General features: G+C 33.2%; 1 protein-coding gene across 12 annotated transcripts in view; it reads left to right on the top strand.

The window, feature by feature from the left end:
* LOC141453004 (uncharacterized) overlaps nt 1-17,421 on the top strand; it is a 40,392-nt gene extending 22,971 nt beyond the window's left edge. For 7 of the 12 annotated variants that reach the window (XM_074125696.1, XM_074125670.1, XM_074125707.1 and 4 more), the window contains 5 exons: nt 3,957-4,090; nt 8,583-8,674; nt 11,202-11,347; nt 12,069-15,536; nt 17,013-17,421. In XM_074125696.1, coding sequence (XP_073981797.1) covers nt 11,290-11,347; nt 12,069-13,393 — 1,383 coding nt within the window. In that variant the 5' untranslated portion in view covers nt 3,957-4,090; nt 8,583-8,674; nt 11,202-11,289 and the 3' untranslated portion in view covers nt 13,394-15,536; nt 17,013-17,421. Of the gene's footprint in view, nt 1-149; nt 417-3,956; nt 4,151-8,582; nt 8,675-9,189; nt 9,341-11,201; nt 11,352-12,068; nt 15,537-17,012 lie in introns of those variants that run through there. The other 5 variants (XM_074125748.1, XM_074125751.1, XM_074125680.1 and 2 more) reach the window with 5 other exon arrangements.
* Nucleotides 17,422-17,516: the final 95 nt, after the last annotated feature.

A 17,516-nucleotide genomic window follows, 5' to 3' on the forward strand; every position in this document is an offset into this window, starting at 1 on the left:
ATTAAACGTGAATTTATTAAGGTTCTTAAATTTCTGACTGTTTGATACACTGTAAGTTAAAAGTATCGATTATATAGATTGACTGCAATAAGTCATGTTACATCTTTTTTTTACCCAAGTAATAAACTAACCTTACAGGTGAATAAACATTTTCTGTTGATGACTAATTTGAACTTTAGCGTGTGATAACCATTTCACTATGTACATGTTAATGGGCTTTCGGCTAAGATTAGAAGTGTCTGATACTTTCTTTTCGTTATTTTTCACTAAATCTTGAAAGAAGATTCTTAAAAAACTTGAAATTGAGAGAGAGTTTACAGGTGATCACCTCGTTTTAATTAAGTGTAACATATTTTCGAAATTGTGCTTTCAATAATAATGTTTTGGAATGTAGGTATAATCTTTGAAAATGATCTGTAAGTATCTGTTTATAACTAATTGTCTGAAATAAAAATAAAAAAATTATTCCAAAATTCCTTGTTAGGCTCCACTAAAAAAAATGTGAGATAAAACTTCGTTCAATTAACATTTGGGAAACTATTTTCTTAGAGATCAGCTCAAATTATATTCATTTAACTTAAAAATTATTTTTTCTTGCGAAATGTACTCGTACTATCTTGCACCAAATGCTTTGTCACATCTGAAAGAAGAAGTATTTTTTAAGAGATTTGTTGATGCAATGCTTCGCCAGCTATTTTAGAATTTCTGGCAGTGAGTGAGCCGACAGCAGGCAAAACCTTTCATACAAAGCAATCTGATAATCAGTTTCATAACCTAAAACGGATGTACACCGATTACTTTACAAAATTGCTAACCGTTTCTGTAGCGATCAGGCCCGAGGGCAGTCAGTCGCGTTCCGTAGGCTCGTGGAACCTTTTGGTTTTCCATCAGCGTAAGCTACCAAGTGACAAACTGTTTACTTGTAACAATATTCCGAAATATTCTTTTTTCCCTCGTAAAAAATTTGAACTCTTTTGCGTCCATCTTAGTGCGTTCTGTAAGCAATTAGAAGATCCAGTTTTTTCATTTATATTTATAAAACGTGTAAATGCAATAAATTTTGCCACAAGGATATAATTATCTGATCTAGACGTAAGATGAGTTAATTCACAAGTGAGAGAAACAACACATTGCTAGCATCATCTGGCCGGGTTTCACTGCGTTAATAATAGTGTTTTTAAAAAAAAATGTTATTAGAGGACGATTTATTAACAGAATTATTGATCTTAATAGAAGCCCTTTTATATAAAGGAATTTAATTTAACAGCATTTGCACTAAATTGCTTTATATTATTTTTTTTTTTAAGTAAGTTTTTAATTCTCTTCAAGCTATCTAAAATGAGTAATGGGCCCATTACATATAGTGGTGTAGATAATTGGACTTAACAGTTTTTAAACTATTATTATTATTTTTTATTCAGTTTAATTGCTTTTTTTTTTTAGGATTAGAAGTATTTACAACAGTGGTTAACAATTTGTACCGATTCCATATTCGGAAATAGTAAAAAAAGTATGTAAGTGTTAAGTGCGGGTAACACTTGTTCAATTATTATCGTAAGATATTTTTTATTAGGTAGATAGATGGGAGGAGGACATAACAATAGATATACAGGGTGATCCATTTAAAACGCACCAATCGCTAATAACTTTTTAGGAAAGCGGAATTTCGAAAAAGCCCACGAAGTAAACTATGTTTTTTTTTGGTCTAGTTTTCAAATTTTCCACCCCCGATGCTGTATCTTTATTTTTAGCGGAATTACGGTTAAAAACCCGATTAGGGTTTTATAAGGACCACTGGTTTTGACAATGATTATGACCACTACATAAAAGTTTACTTCGTGGGCTTTTTCGAAATTCCGCTTTCCTAAAAAGTTATTAGCAATTGGTGCGTTTAAAATGGATCACCCTGTATAAGCGCTATTTCAGATACTTTCCTTCCGATGATAATAAACTATTTTCAAACTGCTTTACCTTGATTAAGGAAAGGTTATGTGTTACAAGCATGTTGTTCATTGGAGTAGATTAGTGTCAGATGTAAACCAAACTGTTGGTAAGTAGGTCTTCATTATTCTGTATACTTGCATATTAATTGGAGTACTAGAAATTATACAAGAAACATAAAAGCCAGTTAAAGACTTCCGAGTTAAAATGTTTAAGAAAGGTTGAAGGGAATATTGTTATGAAACGCTAGAATAATGGCCAAAATCTGTAATGCAAACCTGAAGAAGAAAACATCGGAGAGAATTTTTTTTTTTTTTTCACTGCTTTATACAAGAACTACACACATCCAGAGAGGACGACTAGGGGTAGTGCTTGTATAAACAGGATGTGGGTATAGAGAGAATATGGTGTAAAGGAAACATACGAAAAGGAGCAACAAGTATGCGTGGTAGGGTCGTTAAGAGGTGGACCTGATCCGTGATTATCACAATTATGATTAATTCCATGATTGGTAAACTAGATCTATGCAGCGTTGGCATGGTTTAATATCAATTGCTGCTCTTTTACTTGATTCGTACCTCCTATACAAATAGTAAATTATGGATTATCCAACATTTAATTGATCACACTTTAACTAAACACAAACATAGCTATTAGAAATGTTAGGCAATATATCAAGCTAAATATAAAGTTATAACTATGCTGGAGAACTACATAAAAGTAGATAATAATATAAATATAGTTTGGATGCAATTAAGTTTTAAAAAGAGATATTGCAACCTGATATATCAAACTGAAATAACTAACTCCATTTGATAAATATATATAAACATTTGTCTGTGAAAAATAACCAGATGGTAAGGTAACTGGCCACTAACATGATCGAAGACCTTCCTATTTTGTCAGCTATGGTTGGTGTATTTAGTAACAGTGGTACTTGTTTTCTTTTGCAAGACCATCTATCTCTCAAGAGTTTTTAATGTTGATGGATGAATACAAAACTCTCCAGTAGTACTTCTGCATTAATATCCTAGCTTCTTTAAGCTCTATTTACGATATTTATGTGACTTTTTTTTTTGTTAAGTTGACATCAAATTTTTTTTTTATATTATTATTATCTTCATCTAGACATCAGTTCCTAAACCACTTTAAAATTTCTTCAAGATTTATTGCACTTCACATAATAGATAAATCGCTCCATGTCGAGTTAGTATTTCATTTTACTTTTTTTATTTTCTTCTAACGTAAGAAAGAACCATCATATAATTCGATCAATAAAAGAAAACCTAAGATAAATTTCTTGGTAGAAAACTTATAAAAAAAAGTTAATAAATCGATAACAAGCTTTCTAAAGATTTTTCTACGACACTAGGGGAAAATAAAGTGACAATTGTGTGAAACCGCGTTTCCGGTTGACCTATTTTCCTAAAATTTGGAATTCCAATGTGTTTTTCATATTAATGGGCTTTTATAAGGACGGCAAAACAGAATTTTGTTTTTTTTTGTATGAACTCATTGGAGGGAAGTTACATGTATTTGTAATAATTTACGTTCTCTGTACAAGAGGAAGGTACTGTACGAGAACAAAATTCAGGCTTATCTCTGAAAATATCCGGTTTAAAGTCCCTCGATTCAGCAAAAAAAAAAGAAGGATGTACAATAGATTACTCAAAAATGAAAAATTGCAGTGTTCAGTTGCGATATTTTATATGGGTACTATCGTCGGATCCTGCATAAAGCTTTTCTACCACTTCCGTTTAAGTTTAAGTAATTGTGTATAAACTATTTTATACAAAATTATTTAAATTTGCAAATATACAAAGCGAAAAATTATTTTTAAAGCCTATTTATTCATCCCAGGAGAAATGTATTTTCTGTGATTGATACTAAGAACAGTTAAACAAATTGTTTGGTTATTAAGCGGAAAGATTTTCTTTTTGGGCAAGTCGAGAACAAAAGCAAGATCTTAATCTGAATAAAGACAATAGACTATATGTATTTGTTTTTCTTGTTAGGGGCAGCAGAAGTTACTGAGAGCGATGAAGTTAACAACCCAAGAAGGCAGACCTCCCAAATTGGACGGTTCCATGAAGTACATTGAGGGCAGCTCCATCTGGCTGCTGCAGTCCAGAGGATTGTTTAGTTCCAGGTGACCAGCTCCATAATAAAAAACAACTATTAAATTGGTGCTCTATTATAGGATAATGATGTACGTAATACTAGATTAGTCTATCTTCTTTTTTCTAACCTTGCGTCTCTAGCGTTTCAAGTATTTGCCTTGTAGGCTCCCGGCTTATCAGCTAATAGTACATCATCTAACCGCACATTAGTTTAAGATATTTTAGAGTCTCTAGAGAACGTTATCTACATCTGGGGAGTGGTTAAGGATTTTGATTGTCTCAAGTTATCGATTTTCTATGCTTTCATTGTGTAGCACATAATGGTGTGGTAAACTCGTTTTCTTCACATTTCCAATATGAGTCTTTACAGCGGCTTTCATACTGCCAAGGTTTTTCTCTTATGGTTATTTCGCTCGGAAAAAGGTAGCTTTTAGGCTGAAGGGGTAACATACAGCTCCTAGCTTCTGCAGCCCCCAAGGCTAATAGAACATCTTCCTCGAGGTTCGGCAGGAGTGACCGCAAGAATCTTGTTCTGGACCAGACTGAGTGCTCTGTTGTCGATTTAATGTGGTTTCTTTAATGGACAGGATTTTATGTAAACTCGAGGATGGCTTCCCAGAGTTAAAAGAATCCGGGAGAGTTTATAAGAGCTATCTATCACTCCCCATATTTATGTGTCTGCACTGATCTTCCAACAATTACTACATAAAACCAGTGTCGGTAATACATAAGAGAAAGTAAATAAATAGAATTCTGGTATAATAGGAAGCAATTAGAAATACAAGAAGTAATCAGTAATTATCGCCTGACCGTCTAGATTGCCATTGCCATATTAATAAGGAAGATGACTAGTTTTTATTAAATATAGAAAGAAAAAGGTGCATCTTCTTCACCATTTCCTGTCGCTTGAAAGATAGCCGAAGAAGTGTGAACTGCTACAGTTATTGAAAATTATAAACTACATGTCAGAAATTAATAATGATAGTACTCCTATATTGTTCGTAGTGCCGCCAAGCTGCATGGATAAAAAAAAAATACGAAAGTGATAGATGATGTCGCTACTCTTCTTTGATAAATATGGAATACAGAGTGGCCATAGAGTTCCACTGGGGTTGATATTGTAGAATTTATAAGGAATTACCGGCTACGTTTATATATCTTACCAAAGTAGATTTTTATATATATATATATCCAAAGTCATCGAAGATGGTGTTGAATTGTGAATGAAATTTTTACGTTCTCTGTACTAGCACGAGGAAGTAATGAATTAGTGCTGTGTTTAGTTTTTAAGCATAAAGTTTATTGAAAAAATTGAGAAGGTAAATTTGAAGAAACTATGCCCATTTCTTAGCATAAACCTCTCCTTAGGAGAAGTAAACCTTCTTTTGTCTGGATAGACTCGGTCAGTGACTTCCGGAGGTTTTTACTAATTCACCACACCAGCTGAGAACCGTCTTCCTCTGCTCCAATTCTCTGGTTCTGGTGCTAACTTAGGTCACCTCTCGTATTTAATAAACTTTACCACTTAGCCTCCTCATTCCGCTTGAAACCTTAGCTAACGATCGCCCACTGGGTTTTCCTTCCTAATTTCACATTTTGCACTTGACTTTTTCTACTTATTATAAAATTATTTTGCTCCATAGCTCTGTGAGTTCTGTTAAGCTCAGCACATTCTCATACTATAATAAAATCTATCTCTGACTGCCTTAATATCTTTTAATAACCATTAAATTAAATGAAATCCAGGGCTCCAATCCAGGAATCGAACTCAGTACTCTTTTGATGATACATCTTTGGCTTTGCGAGCCTCCTTCTATAACCGCTCGGCCTTCGTAACATCTCTTGTCGTATCAGCGTACCTATTTCAATGGGCAAATCGCATTGTGATTATTATTAATGCTATATTTACAAATAAAACCAATCTACCTCATTACTCAACATAATATTTTATCTTCATTTATTCGTAGCATGAATGTTATTTACTTCTTTTTAGAAGGCATTTACAAATAGCGTCAAATTATTCATTTGCTTTATTTAAAGAAGAAAAAAAAAATATTGCTCATCTACAAACATGGTAGCGTATATATAGGCTAGTAGCAAAAAAAAAAAATTGAAAAAAGACCCAAGAGTAGCCTAACCTGTTAAAGTTTGCCTATTAAAGGTTATATTATGTACATTACAAATATTGTAATGTAGAACATTATTTATTCCTTTCGTGTAATATTACAAGAGGACAGTTTGTAACTTGTCCGACTAGTAGTTAAATCATTGTACTTGTGGAATCAAGTTTGAAAAAGTCATGGATACATTTCTACTCTTTGGTTTATTTTATTTCTTGTCCTCTTGTACGAGGAAGTAGTGCGATCGAGCTGATTTTAAAGTTTAGTTTTCAGCGGAAATACCTGATACGGAAAAAGTGTTTTGTTTTGTTCCCCTAATTGGTCTAAAATCTGCCACTACGGATACGTCATAATCCCTACTCCCATTCTTCACCGCCACCCTCCAAAGGGGCTCCAAAATGACGCCACTTCCTCATACATTGGAAAATATTCCCAATTCCCAAACCTGACCATCTAGCTTATTTATCACCTCACCGCTGATTATCTATTTAGTAATCTTCCGTAATTGGATTAAATATTTTCAAAAGAAACTCTTACTATCCCGCCTTGCTCGAGCTCTATTCTTTTCACGTTATAATTGAAGAATAACAAAATTTTGGTTTCATACTTTTCACTCTACAATTCGTCTGGCGAAACTGTTTGTCTTAACTTGGATGGCTTTCATATCAAGCTCAGTTTCTTATTTAATAAAAGCACCATGTAAAGGATGTTATATAATCGTTATATATTATAAAATTTAACAAACCGCACAAACTGAGACAAACTGAACATCACTGTTCGATACATATAGATGTGTTGTCATTTCTGTTCTATTTTTTGTAAAAAAATTTTACTGAATTATGTCACGCTTCTACATAATTTCAGAGTAAACGTTTAGAATGAAGTGTTTTCATGACCTATATCCAACAAAACAAAGTTAAAAACGGTAAACAAGTTAGCATATTCCAAGATCATCATTTGCTTGTACTGAAATAATCTTGTATCTTATACCTTTCAGTTTAAAATGCACATATAAATTATTCTTTTGTAAAGCAGCATTAAAAATAATTTTTAATGATTCTTTTGGTGTTTGTGTGTGAAAAAGGAGAGACTGAGTGAGTGAGTGAGAAGGAGAACAAACATGGCAGAATAAAATCTAACTAGTTTTTTTTTTTTGTTATAAGATCAGTATTTTATGATTTCTATAGTTATGTATATTTTAGTTTATCTTTACGTATACGTAAATGATAAAATGTACTTCTCCATTTAAGCTTACAACACAGGGCGCTTTAAAATATCACAGTTCTACTATTTGAATAATAAAATCTATATATGAGCATGACAGGATAAAGGATATTTATATGCATTTTATTTATTTGCAAGATCATAAGTACTATAGTAAAATGGTGCACACCTACCTACTGTATTACCATTTCCTTATGGACAGATAGAATGTATAAAGTGAAGCTGGCACATAATTATGAACCAGTTGAGCTTTGCAAAAAAAAAAAAAAAGATGTACATACAAACAAATGTGCACTCACTCTAGCGAATAACTTGTTTCTTAAAATTGTATCTGTTCTACGTAATCAATTTAAAGAATCCATTTTGAAGGGTCTGTGACATTTCGTGATTAGAACATCCTTATTTTTAGTTCACCTACCATACTTTCTTAAATTTCTTAAATCTAGTAAATCTTTCTTAATTCCACTCAGGGGTTCTAAGTCAGTAAGAGAAAGGCAAAAGAGGCAATACGCCTGGAGAATCTAAAGCTCGAGAAACTGTTACCATCAGATATAAAGATCTTCTCTAAACGTTCCTACTACAGGGCATGGTCTATAGATTACGAAAAATCAAAATATGCCAAAGGTAAATTTTACACTTCACTGCAGCCGACAATACCTAAAAAACCGTGGTACTCTGACTTCGCAGAAGGTAGAAAGTTCACTACTACTTTGATACGACTGCGCTTCAACCATAACTTCTCGCCCCACTATCTCAGCCGTATAGGAATTTCAGTCCCTCCAATTTGCTCTTGCCCTTCTGATACAATTATAGACGCCAACCACCTGATCCTTGATTGCAATAGTCACCAGGATGATAGGGACAAACTGTGGAATGCAGTCATCAAAGCGAAATGTCCACTTCCTGCCAACCTGCATGCCATCCTCACAGAACCAATATTCGAAACGTATCTGGCTATTTTCCAATTCATTACCAAAAACAAAATCAAACTTTGAAAATAAAAAATAAAACATAAAACATAACTAAAACAAAAATAACAATAGTACTCATAAGACATCCCATTAAATAATACATTAGTACATCCCTGGCTAATCTGCACAGACAGGAAGCCAACAAACAAAACAAAAAAAATAATTCTATCAAATTTCATTGACCAAAAATTATCTTTATCTTCCAGATATTGGTGTTAAAAAATAACAAGATCCGTAAGACATGTAGAAGATTTGCAGTTAATTCTATACAAAAATACACAAAACCGGCAAATTTATGGTAAGTGATGTAATTTTGAAAAGTATCTTTTGTTTTCAACGACGTGGCTATAAATTGCCGCAAAAAAAAAGTAAGAAATTTTATACGCCACATCAAGCTACAATTTTATTAGAATAGTTGGAAGTTCTAGGAGGTATTGGCTTGAAAAAGCCCTTTCGATAAAATCTTGAAAAAACTGAAAAATCGATTCAGTTAAGTGATACTCTCAGCTGGACTGATTTTGACCAAACCTTCATAGATCTGTCTGCTGTTAGCACCTAAAGCGAAATATCAAATTTTAACTTCCTACAAATTATCCTTTGTGTGTGTTCATGTGGGTACTCACATAAATACATAAAATAAACAAACTAAATAATTTGTAAAAACCAAAATTAATCGAACTTTAAGACTAAAACAGATATTTCCGATGAAAATTGAAGCTTGAAAATTTGAACGATTAAAATACTTTCCTTACATATTGAAAGAAAAAAAAAAAGATATGATTAATCAACACGAACATGTGCTTTCCTAGATCATATGTTTCTGTTATTATACATAACTAACTATATAAATAATTTTTCATGCAATTCCATTATTATAATCTAGCCATACTTGTAATTAGTATAAGTTTTTCCGAAGATTCTTGAGTTCGACGTTAAAAACATAAAAAAAAACAAGAAATCTATGGTAAGTGTTTGCTGAAATACATAAGTACTATAAATATAACGAGGTTAATGAACATCGATTATCAGAAAATCTGAAAAAAAAACAAAAAACTTCTAAACGGATTCTATAGCGGCGCTTCTAGTTTCACAGCATGCAGCTAAATCTGACATAAAATTTTGTACTTACTGCGTTTTACTCAGACATACTGGCTACAAGAACTCTCCCTTCATCAGCTTTGTACAAGTTACAGACACGCTTACATCAAAATGTAATCTTAAGACAAAGAAGTGGCGAATTAAAATGAACCCACAAAAAATGCCTCGGCTCCTGTTCTCCGGTCTTCTGGACAGCAGCAAACCTCTTCCTTGCATAGATTTGGTGGGCTACCTTGGCCTCTTCATAGACAAACTTTCTCACGTGGAACCTACACACTAGACTTAAAAGTAGAATTACAATATGTGCGAAACTGTTTTTTCCAGACTACTTGGAAGACGCTCCAATTTTGCCCGTAGAACTCAAAAGGTTGGATATATAATACTATTCTCAAACCTATCTGGACCTAAGGGACCCAGAGCTGTGGGGTTCAGTCAAACCTACAAAACGTACAGACTGTACAGAGACATTCCAACCAAAACTACTGCCGACAGATAGGTGACGCTCCTTTCTACATGACTAACCTCACTTTTCATAACCACCTCAAATCCCATCCGTAACTTACGAAGACAGAGTATCAAAAGTTGTTCCATACTGCGCTTTAATCCTCTCGTAAAGCCTCTCACCTCCACCGTGGTGAATCGTCAATAGCCGAATGGCATTGGATTGCTGTTATTGATTCAATTACTCTTCTTCTTAAAGAATGAAGATCATTGACAGGCATTTCATAGACTTTTCCTTTAATGGCACCCCAAGCAAAAACAATCATTGGTGTCAGTTCTGGAGAGCAAGCAGGCTAAGCCGTCGGTCCAGTTCGCCCAATCCATCGATTGGGATAATTTTGATTTAGCCACTTTCGTGGACCTCTGCCGCAATTTGCTGGACAACCATCTAATTGAAACCTTCTGAGTTGAGGCGGAACAACTTCAATCAAAATGTAATAATCATTACTGAGAAACTGCAGAAATGTGTGCGCATTGAGCCTAGGTGGTAAGAAATGCGGACCAATTAAAATATTGCCTAATATCGCTGAAACTCACGCTGAAAATGGTGCTCATGAATTGCATGAGGATTTTCGAGCATCCAGACATGATAAGTTTTTTGGTTGAATATTTCTAGTGAGTGTAGCTTCATTCGTCCAGAGAGTATGTCGCGAAAATTGTGGTTTAAGATCAGCTTGATTTAAATACCAATCGTAAAAATTTCTTTGACCAAATTCTTGAGATAATAAATGTCGTACCGTTTATAATTCTATGGATGATGTTCCATCAGCAAAGAGGGTTCTCCTTACTCACCTTAGAGAGTTGGCGTAATATGTAATTCAGCTGCAGCTCTTCGTACACTGGCGGACGGATTATCATCAAAAAATTGTAATATTGTCGCACTCCTTTCATTTCATTAAGGGACAAGAGCACCATCAGCACGTGGCATTAAAGAAAATGTGCCAGTTACTCTAAGACGTTGAAATGTGGACCTAAAGATAATCTTTTATGGTAATCTTTTGTTCGGAAATTGTACGGAATATTCACGACCCTGAATATGTATATATTTAGATTGTAAATTACTAAATCAATTAAAAAAAAAAATCTGAATCTTGAGAATTGTTATAGGGAGCCATTTGTGTGTTCAAAACAATTCCAATAATAATAATAAGAAATTATATATTTCAATAAAAAAGAAAGTGGACAAGCAGTTGCTAATTTTTTTTTTATTTTTTTTTATTTTGTAGACCAAAATTATTTAGAGCTTTCTTAAGTTTTAAAGTTGAACATATCCAATTGTTTGGAAAGAAGGTTTAAAGCCAGGCTAGATTGATAATGCACAACGAAGGAGAACCTCTTAAAGGTGCTGGACAGTGGATGCTCGGCTCTACACGTAAGTATGTTCTTTACCCCATCATTTAGAACACCATATTGAAATTAAGAAAAAATGTTTTCTACGACTGATGTTTAAAAATAATTATATATTTATTATTATTATTTTCAACGTTATTTCAACAGTTCTTGGAGGAGTGTCAATGCCTTTTTTCTTCTAGGAGCCCAGTTCCTTAATTAACATACAATTTTCATCCATGATTTCCCAGAAATTCTAAAGATTTCTTTCTCAAATTGGGAGTATCTGGTATTGTTTATATCCCCTACTACATTTGGTAACTATCCAAGCTTCCTAGAGGAGTTCTAGATAGACAGTTTGTATATTTTAGGAATAACTGTTTGCTGGCACCAATAATTGAATAAGGTGCAAACTGTTCAGGTCGTAAAACTAAGACTCGCACACTTTTGCAACTATTAAAAAATCGGTAAGGCACTTTTTTTAAAAAACAACAATTCAATAGGAAGAGAACAAGAATAAAGAATATCGATATATTCAATATCTGTCGATACAGAAACATGCGGAAACTGTAAATTAATCCGCCGCTACACTGGTTGAGTACTGACCCGTTTATCGTTATACATTAAACTTTCGGAAAAGTTGTCAATACCACTTTCTCCATATTGTTTAAAATACTGTTAGTTAAATGTTTAGAATAAAGTATAATTATTATTTTAGAATAAATATATAATTATTGAAAGTTCAAATGAGATATGTTTTACAGTTGCCTTTTGCGGATTCACTGGCGGAATGTGTTTGGTGTGGCCTTCCATAATCTTTCCAAAAGTGCAAGAAGGAGAAGTAGATTTTTCATTTACCGAGTTTGAAGCATCTTGTGTTGCATCTTTCCTCTATGTTGGAGAAATGCTTGCAAATATTCCCACCAGTTATTTACAGACTGCATTTGGACGACGTCGTGTTTTGTTATTCGCCATTACATTTCAAATGGGAGCTTGGCCAGTAATTTATTTCCTACGCAAAGTTTGGGCAATACTTTTAGCCAGAATTCTTATGGGGATTTGGGTTGGTTTTTATGCTACCTGTTGCCCTGTGTTTATGTCTGAAATATCGCCATATTGGGCCCGTGGAAGAATAATAGGTCAGTTGAAGATAATGGATTTATGTGGCTTTCTTTTTCAAACAGCAGTTGGTACTTTTGCATCTTATGGAACTGTAGCAATTGTGTCTTATTTCTTCATTTTTGTATTATATGTAGCGCTCTTAAACATTCCAGAATCAGTCTATTTCCTAGTAAAAAATCATCAGCATGTAAAAGCTGAAAGGAATTTACAATGGCTGCGGGGAAATGAAGATGTCAAAGATGAACTAGCTCGGATAGAACATTATTTAGAAATACAAATGTCCCGAAAACGTGGTTTCATGGAGATATTCAGATGGCCACCTTCGAGAAAGGCTTTCTTCCAATCACTTGGACTATCATTCGTTCAGAAATGTAGCGCATTCACGGCGCTCTCTTCTTATGCATCTTTTCTCGTGCCAGACAGTTGGGTATCTGCCAAGCATTATCCAATTGTATGGACATCCATCACTTTAATATGTCTAATACTTTCAGTAAGTGTAGTGGACCTTGTAGACCGCAAAGTCCTGCTGCAAATATCTACTACCGGTACTGCCGTATTCACATTGCTTGTAGCCTTGTGGTTCTACATAGAAGAGAATACAAGTTTTGATATGTCGACAACATTATGGGTACCAATGGTAGGACTGTCTTTGCAATCAGCTTTCTACGCTTTCGGTTTCTTATATCTACCAGTAGTATACCAAGCAGAAGTTTTCGCAATGAACGTCAAGGCTAAAGCTGGAAGTATGCTTGGTTTTATTCGATTTGCTGTGGCCGCAGGAACTGTTCAAATATTCATTCCGCTGCAAAGAAACATTGGACATAGTTCAAATTTATTTATATATTTTTTTTCCGCTTTTTGTGGATGTTTTATATGTATTAATATCATTGAAACCAGAAATAAAAACTTGGAATTAATACAAAGATTGTTGGAAGGACGAGATACTGAACCGCTTTCATTTGCATAGTGCTGTTTGTTGTTATTTTAATTTTGAATTCAATAAAGCTTAACTCCATATATCCAGATCAGGAAAATTGTGTACTTATCATATTACATTCCATAAAAATTAATTTTACAATACAAGCTTGATCAGATATTATAAATTCCATAGTCCGTCCGCAAAGAAAAACTACCTGGAAGGAAAACCAAGAACTTCTTTAATTTGGTTCTTAAGCCAGCGTATCCAGGGTGTACACAGAGGAGAGGTCGAACCTTCACGGAGGTGATTCAGCAGCTCAAATGCAACAAAAAAAAAAAAATTCTATTCACTTTGGCCCGATTCTCAATAGTGTCCAAGTTATTTGCATTTTTAACTTTTCCGACGATATTCGCGTCTTTCACCATAAAGAGAAGGAACAAAAAGAAAAGTAACCAATTTAGTTTTTTAACAATGATTATTTAATAAAACGGAAGTAAAAAATACAGTAGCAATAAAACAAAGTAGTAAAAAAGTACTATAGGGAGGTGCCTAGCTAAAATTGCTACAAAAATCGTTCGAACTATTCAAACAAGGAAGTGGAAAAGAATTGTGGCAAATTTTTAGTTTCTTGATTGCAACGTTTGTGCAACTTATTTTAGTGACATAATGGAGGTTTTTTTCATCAAAGTTAATAATTCAAAAATAAAATGGTTATTTTCTTTATGTTCCTTCTCCAAAAATTGATTAGTTTTGAATTATTATTAATTAACTTTGATGAAAAAAAACCTCCATTATGTCATTAAAATAAGTTGCACAAACAATTGTAGTCAACTACTGCGTTTTATTGCTACTGTATTTTTTTATTTCTGCTTTATTAAATAATAATTGTTAAAACTAAAATGGATACTTTTCTTTTTGCTCCTTCCCCAAAAATTGACATTTGAGTAAATTAGTAGTGAAAAGTCGGTTAAGCAAAATCCCATTTTTCTGCATTTACACCCCTCTGTTCCGGGGTAGGGTTTAATCCATATGTTCTTGAAGCTCAATAAATGCGCATCTTTTTCTGAAATTATGTTATTCCTTGATTCATTAATCATTGAAAAAATGCAGTTGAAAATTTTAACAAAAATCATCGAGAACGAATTATTTAGAAATATAAAATTTCATTGTTATAAGGAACGTTTTGAGGCTCTATATTGAGCAGATTCATTGGAAATTTAATGCTATCTCGTTTGGAATAAGCAGATTTGTTGTAGGATAAAGGATAGAAAAGTTACGGCCGTTTTTATGGTGAAAGACGCGAATATCGACGGAAAAGTTAAAAATGCAAATATCTTGGACACTATTGAGAATCGGGCCAAAGTGAATAGAATATTTGTTGTTGCATTTTAGCTGCTGAATCATCTCCAGAAGTTTCGACCTCTCCTCCTTGTACATCCTGTATACAACAACTTTTGGAAGGTCCGACAATCTAATCTGTTCTCCTTCCCAGGTTTGTGATTAATTTTGATTTGATTAAAGCTGAGCCAAAACTGTTTGGTATTTTTGTTACTAGTTTAAAAATTATGGCATAAAAGTGTTATAATTATTCGTATACTATAAATATATATTTATATTCGTATAGCCAGTGTAAACACTAATTTCGAAGCTTTGTCACGATCGATTGAATTTTCAAAGTTCAGCAAATATCTACCTAAACAAAGCCTTATTTTCATGTTCAACAATGGCAATTCAAAATATGCGTTCCAGGGAAAACAATCCATTATTTTTCAATTATTAAGAAGCAGTAAAATGACAAACAACGTAGGGCTATCAATGTAAAAAGTTTCTCTAAAACTTAATTACTCTGCCATCTATTGACGTAATGTTGAACTAACTATTAGCTATGAACTAAAGGTAAGGTTAAGATTATGTAGGTTATATTTTAACAATAACGTCGGTTAAAGTGGGTGTGCCTATTCGAAATATTTTTTGATTAAAGGAATGATAAATAAACCATTGGGCAATTTTTGTTTCTAATGTAAAAATTTTACACAGAGATATGTAAATGAATTTCTAATAAACAGTCAAGTTGAGAATTTAGTTTACTTATTGGCTAGAAATTGGTGTACGTTGTAATGTACACCATTATTTGTTCTGTTACGTAGGACCTAACGTGTATGGTTGTTTAAAACTTAATTACCAAAAGAAAGTAAGTAGTCAATTAGATACTTGTTTATGTCTACAACAAATGTGAATAAGTGACTAAAAAAACTAAGTTTGACGAAAATTTAGGTAAACGTCTGACACTTTGTTTCTCTTGCTTGGCCGATTAAAAGGGCGTAATTAGATTTTATTTTTTTGAGCCTTTGTGTTAGATAAGAAGCCTCTTCAATGGAGTTGATACTTCTAAAACAAAGGTTGGCCAGTGGGTCATCAAATTATCGTACTCTTTTTTCATATGTTAAGATCTCAAGGAGACAGTTAAAAAACCTTTGTTGTGTTAGTGTCGCCACTCTCTTCTGTCAAGAAAACTATCAGCGAAATTCAAAAGTTAATCTGTCACGAGTCTAATATCTTGAGGCCTATTTCTTTGTAGACAGAATATTAGTTCTGTCTCACTTTTTATTTGTATTGTTGGAAAAGTTCGTTTTTCTTTCTTTGCTGAGAAGATTGTACGTGAATCGGTGTGAACATGCATAATACACAAATAATTTGAATGCGTTATCTAAACAAATAAGTCCAAAATATTTAAGTGGGTCACTATTACATTGGATTTGTGTTGTAAAGAATCCCTTTATTTTCCTTGTTCGCTTTAGTAAACTACACAGGAGAAAGGTTGAGGGTTTAGAATATTCTGATGGAGAAAACACCTGGAAAAGAGGTGAGAATTGTCAATTCTTGCCTCAAGTGGCTTTCCACTTTTCAGAGAATAGCAACAAATTTAATGCAGTGATTAGCGACCTCCGAATAAAAACAAAATGAATCGACTGATACGATTGCCACCATTCCTTGGTGCCATCCTCTTTCTTGTAATAAAGACTTCACAAATTTTTACCTATCATCCCATTCAAAAATTCCTTCCATCATTTTTGGAATATCCATGTTTCTGGTCAAAATCCCAGCCAGCAGCCCACTTCTTATCGCAGTCCAATATTGGATGCCATCGTGACATTCCTATAATCATAATATTTCGAGCCAAGAATTTTTTTTGTTTTTGTAGGATTGATTTTTCAGTTATTCGGTTTTCTCTTAACTTCGTATGTACATTACCCTCATGCAGAGCACAATAACTTTTATCGTCATAATTTTTGTAGTTCAGGGATGATGTAAAGCATTCTAAGTTAGAAGTCAGGGTTGTTCCCTTTCAGTGTGACGTACGATTCAAAATTTGAATTTTTAAACTTTGAGCTACAATTCTCAAGAAGTATACTTTATTTTATTTTTTGTTTTAAGTCTGATTTTTCATCCCAAGGGTCGTGTATCACAGTTTCAAAAACACTAACCTATATATTTGTAATTACACATAATAATATAAAAGCGCGGTTTTGAATATGTATATATACTAAGGTTTGAAAATTATTTGTTTTCAAATCTGTATCACGATTTCGCTTAATTGTTCACAGATGTTGTAGAACTTTGTTCATGTTTGCTTTTTAAGTTATTAGGATAAATTTCATTGTTACAGGGAACACCAGTCGAATTGAAGAGAAGCAACACGTAACTAATACAAAAAATAAAATGGCGAACTCAAGTTCCACTGTTTTTACACTCCTATTTCTTTATAGTATAGCCATGTTTACTTTACCATTTTTAACTTTTTTTCTTACTAAACATGTTGTACAATATTTTGACGGTGATGATTTTGTTACTGTTGTTATATCGGTTATCGCTGCTGTTATTGTTGTACATATTATTATCATTATGTATCTTTGGCATGCATTCCAAGAAGCACGTGAGGATAGAGTTACAGAAGGTGTGCAGGAGGAATCAAAGAAAGAAGAATAGAAGTACCATCAACAAAATTATCCAATTATAACAAAAAGCGATATTAATTTATATTTTCACAAACTAATAAAGACTATAGATAAGATAAATTATTATTCGAATATAAATTGATGAAATATTAATGAATCCAGAAAATATTTATTATCTGAGAAATCCATTGATGTGTAATGTTCATTGTTTTTGG

The sequence above is a fragment of the Rhodnius prolixus genome, unplaced genomic scaffold (assembly GCF_049639745.1).
Source record: "Rhodnius prolixus isolate KJV_2025 unplaced genomic scaffold, Rpr scaffold_1, whole genome shotgun sequence".
Lineage (NCBI taxonomy): Eukaryota > Metazoa > Arthropoda > Insecta > Hemiptera > Reduviidae > Rhodnius > Rhodnius prolixus.